A 5115-nucleotide genomic window follows, 5' to 3' on the forward strand; every position below is an offset into this window, starting at 1 on the left:
GAGTTTAATTTCGAGCACCTTCTTCAGGGTAGCAGCAGAAACAGGAATGAGGGGTGATTTGCCTCATGTTACAGTATATCCATGACTACTTATTTCACGCGATACTTCACGTTTTGAGTCGTGGGAGAGTGTACTCTTGCAAAGGCTTACCCTGTCCGAGAAGAACTCACAATGTGGGATCATAATGCTCAAATGTGAGTTCTAGGAATTAATCTGATAGAGAAGTTTGGAGGTGGCAATGAGTTCTTCCAATGAATAATAAAGGTATCAATTTTCACGGATATCAGATACAACACTGAATACATCAAACCTTTCCCCGACATGTCTGAGGTTTCAGAGGTAGAGTAGGCAGATACAGGGTAGATATTATGTTAGGAAAGGGAGAGAGAGAAGTTACTGTGAGTTGGGGGTGGGTGAGGTGGATGTGATCTGGGCGGATTTGATCACGATTGAGATGGCCGAACATTTTAGTGATGGCAGGGTACATGTGGGACGGGGTGGTTATATAGAATTGGTTACAGTAACTGTAGCGATACCGTGGAGGATGGAAGACTTCACCTGATCATCTGATCTACCACAACCGAAACTCTCTACTCCTCGCGCCCTTCCATTTCCCCTCCTTGAACCCTCTTCCCCTTGATCCCCCTCCAACACCTTGTCCATCACCAACATGTCGACCCCCGACCCTCGAGCACGACCTCCTCCTCTCCTCCCTCACCCCCGGACCCGACCTTCACCTCACAAAACATCCATCCCACCAACCTCCTTGACATCACCCAATATCACACGCCAACCCGCTCTTCCTGGCATATTCACCCACCTCTTCATATAACAATCTCTCATCCAAAAACCATGGAATGATTTTCCTAGCGCTCCACGACATCAATTGCCCTCTTCACTTGCGTCGTGAATCGCATTCCCGCGCGGTGGCTTTCCTTCCGATTCCCAACCTGTACGACACGAAGGTACTGTAACTTTACAGCACATACGTACATCTTGTCGCCCCGCCACCGCCGCCTCTCGCCGCCTCCCGAAAATTTAGGCCAAAAAGGAGGGTGGCTACAGCTCACCGGGGGACATGTGCATTGCTGGACAGGCGAGGCTGGCTTGATTCCCCACACCGACGCCGCCGTCCGGTGTTAAAATTGGACAAATTTAATGAGGGTGGGATTTCACATGAGACCGCACGTTGCGCACGGGCGGGCCTGTGCTGCACGCGTAACACGCTCCCACACACCTCTGCTGAAATGTCCATGTGGCGGGACAAGACCAGCATGGCGACACGGCCCTCAGTATAATTCCAATAATTTTTCAACCAATACATTCATGCCAAATGTCCAGGTGCTCGGGTGCTGGCACCGCGAACTCTTCGTTAGGAACGGCCCTTACACCCCCGGGATCAATGGCGCGTCTCCCGTCTCAGTGGCGGCCTTCCCAAATGGTGGATTTTTGATCCGCAAGCTCGTCAACCGTCCTCATCGTTGCCGTCAACAGGTGTCGTCAACAGGCGTCGTCCCCCGCTCTCCCTCCCCATTTTCATTCGCATCTCAGCCCCTCCATTTCACAATGGCCTTCCTCTTCCCTCCCCCTCCACCGCCCCCCTTTCATCTGGGCACATTTCCCAGCCCCTCCCCTCAAGGCCCCTCTCCCGCACTCCCCATCCGTCGTCGTTGCACCCTCACCCCCGCTTTCACCATCTCCAACCCCTTCAGAAACCCCGATGGAAACACATTCCTGGGCCGCGTCCACGTCCTTGGGCGCAAAAAAATACCCCTCTCCGTCATCGACTCAGCGTTTGCACCCATCGCCAAACAGAATGTCAACCGCAAGCAAGTCGACGCCGCCATCGACGTCTGCAATAACTGGTTTACAGAAAACGGCTACCCGTGCTCCCGCCTCTCCATCGTCACTTACCCTTCGATTTTCAACCGCACGCTCGCCCTTTACTCCATTGAGCCCCGCCTGCACGCCATACGTCTTGTCGCAGTCGACAGCAACGGCAAACCCGTCGAGGACGCCTCCGTCGTCACAAGAGTCGACCTGATCACCCGCGTCCTCGGCATGAAGCGGGACGACATTTTTAGATGGCCCTCGGTATTTTCGAGTCTGCAGACGTTCAAGTCAAATCCGTTTCCGCCGAGCGCGTCGAGCTTGTGCTTAACGTCAAAGAACGCCGGACTTGCCGCGTGGAACCGGGCGCTGGCATCACTTCCGACGGGCGCATGTACGGGGACGTCTCCTTTCTAGACAACAACTTTCGCGGAAAAGCCCAACGCATCCGCATCGAGTGGCAAAAGCGCTTGGACTCCCCCCGCGCCGCGGGCTGTGTCGCCTTTGAAGATATGCGCATTGGCGCCAGAATCCCCTTCTCATACAAGATTCGTGCGTTCCGCGATGCCAATTCTTCCAGGGGGGTGCCGGCTACCCGCTCCATCGGCCTACGCAGACCATCAGGCGATGATGAAGTTACTCGTCGCGGGATTGAGACCCCGCTCAGGTATGACAAGGATCGGGACGGCGCCATGCTGGAGCTTGGCGTACAGGCCGGGCAGTGGCAACTGATTGCTGTTGCTCAACTCGGTCGCGGAGAGCGTCCAGGCGAACCCGTCAGAACGTGCCACGCCAGATACGTCCATTTTTCAAACTGTCCTGCAAAGCAGTATCGCACACATGACGCGCTTCCCCATCGATTGTCCTCGGTCTGGGCATATGCTCAACGTGGAGAGCTCAATCGGGAAGACATTTAATGAGGCCGGCACGATGTTTCGCAACACAGTTGTCCGGCTGGCACAATACGTGGGGGTGGGGCCATACGCTTCTATTGCGGCAGGTCTCAATTTGGGGATCGGGTCGGATAATCTACCCTGGCATGAACAGAAATCGCTGGGGGGTGTCATGAATGTGTGCGGTTATGACCATGGAGAGCTGGGACGGTACAAGTCGTTTTGGGACGGGGCGACTTGAGCTTAGGGTACCGTTGACGCGCGGTGCTCTCCCGGGGCAGTTCCAGAAGATGATGAGAGCGAAAACGAAAGGGACGGAAAGCAAAGCGACACCAGTGCCGGCAAGGACATCGATAAATCTGCTACTCAACAAAAGACGAGTGGCACTAAGGGAGGCAGCGAAAAGACCCCCGCCGTCCAAAACGACAAGGGGGCTAATGCAGAGAGTGAAGACAACACCTCTGTATCGAAACACGTGAATGATGCCCCAGCGAATCGATCTGGAAAGGTGATCTCACCCGGTTTGCTGGACAGCTTGCCGGCGTTAGTGGGTGTTCTGTTTGGGGATATTGCCGTCTCTAATGAACAGATACGAGAACCGATTGGGATGAGCTACGGAGTCGGTGTTCGCATTGGAGGCATAATCACGATGAACTGGACAAGGACGATGGACGGGAGAAAATCGCGACTCCATTTTGGGTTGATCGATAGATGTCTGTAAAGGTAGCAGTGCGATCTTGCCAGTTAAGAATTAAGTATAAATCCCCGGAATCATCCCACATGACAAGAGCTAGTTCTCGTACTATCGCTTGCGTTCTTGCTGCCAACGGTAAACGGCAGGCGCTCCTGTCATAGAATTCGCTCGTCTTTCCAACACACGACGCCCCTTGCTCAGCAGAGCCTTCTCCGAGGCCATGTCCTTCAGCACCGTCCTCAATTTTCCGTGTCGCTCCTGCCGCTGTTGCAATTCCTTGTACGCTTTCTTCGTCGACCTTAGCGTTGCTCGATGCCCTCCACCACTATGTAAGGAGCCCGTCCCTTTCCGCTCACTCAGCTCCTTTTCTAGCCCCGCCATCTCCTCTTCATCATCCACAAACATGACATGCGTCCTGGGGACGCCCGAAGCCGCCGCTACACCATGCAGACTCTTCTTCAGCCTGTGGACTCTCCTACCTTCCATTGCGCATTTCATTCCCACATATCCACTATATGCACCACGACGCCCCTCGAAAAGCTGCGCCGCGAGCTGCGCACGTGCCACCGCGGCGGACACACCGGCTGCCCTTCACGCCGTCAAAACTTTTCGGTCATGCATGCAGATCATTTTTGAAAATATGACAAATGATTTGCACGCGTCATGCATTCTTATTGGCTTGTCTTCGTCGTTTTCTGTACCCCCACCGTTTTCCATCTGGTAAATTTACCAGGAGAAGGATCGCCGGAACCCCATCCTTCCGATGGAACCAGAGGCCCCGCCTTCCCCTGAACTAGCGCCCGAAGTTGATAACATCCACCACGAGGGAGTCCTGTACAATGTCTACAATGTCCTCACATTTAAGAACAAGCGCTTTTATGGCATCGCGTACGAGTCTACCGAGCGGTAGTACTAGGTCGACTTTTCCGTCCGCAAATGACGTTTTGTCAGCGCAAAGAGCGATGCCATTGAGGAAGATCCCCCGTTAAGGAAGCATCGGGTGCTTGCAGCCGGGCACGTTGGTGAAGAGGGCTACAATGGGAAGTGGGGCACGTTGCGGAAGAGGGCTGTAGGGCTGTAGTAGGAGGGGCGGGATCTGAAGACTACGGGTCGGTGGCATGGATCTTCACTAAGGGGAGCCATGGGGAATTATGCGTTTGCAGCTCTACGTGTACACGTTTAAGTGTCGGGTATCACGTTCAAGTGTCGGGTGTCGGGTATAAAAGGGCTGGAAATTTACTACTGGCGACCGCCAGTAAGGTCGGTAGTCGCCGCATGCAAAGGCGGGGCGACGGAGAAAAGGGCTTCGCAGGGGTGGTGTGCTTCGGTACCACTCCCCTGCTGCCCTTTTCTTTTGGTCGCGAGTTCAATTCCTCGCCCCGCCCCCCCACCTTTGGAAGCCCCTCGTAGCTAGTAAATTCCGCGGCGCAGCGCAGCGCAGGCGCAAGAAGAGTGTAGAGTCGCTTTTTAAAAGGCGGAAGCCAAGGTACATCGAAGACTGTAGGGATAAGCACATATACGAGGGACTGGAGCTGCTAAAGTGGCGCAGACGCGGAATGTGGAGGAGGCGGCGCTGGGCTTTGATATTATCGAGTGCGTAGAGTTGAGGGAGCTAGTTTGAGAAGTGGACGGGAAAGAAGAGGTGTTGGAAAGGGTGGTGCGGTGGAAAGGGCGGAAGAATAGTGGGATAGTAATGCC

The 5115-nt window shown here is 54.4% G+C and overlaps 1 protein-coding gene across 1 annotated transcript; it reads right to left on the minus strand.

Moving 5' to 3' along the window:
- Positions 1–3267: 3267 nt before the first annotated feature.
- On the minus strand, positions 3268–3417 carry CHC_T00007535001 (hypothetical protein). Its single transcript, XM_005711174.1, has one exon. The coding sequence runs from the start codon at positions 3415–3417 to the stop codon at positions 3268–3270; it is 150 nt and encodes a 49-aa protein (XP_005711231.1).
- Positions 3418–5115: the final 1698 nt, after the last annotated feature.

The sequence above is a fragment of the Chondrus crispus genome, genomic scaffold (assembly GCF_000350225.1).
Source record: "Chondrus crispus Stackhouse genomic scaffold, scaffold_77, whole genome shotgun sequence".
Lineage (NCBI taxonomy): Eukaryota > Rhodophyta > Florideophyceae > Gigartinales > Gigartinaceae > Chondrus > Chondrus crispus.

What these genes read in the sequence shown, in the direction of transcription:
- CHC_T00007535001 (XM_005711174.1), bottom strand. Translation starts at nt 3,417, where the DNA reads ATGGAGTCGCGATTTTCTCCCGTCCATCGTCCTTGTCCAGTTCATCGT.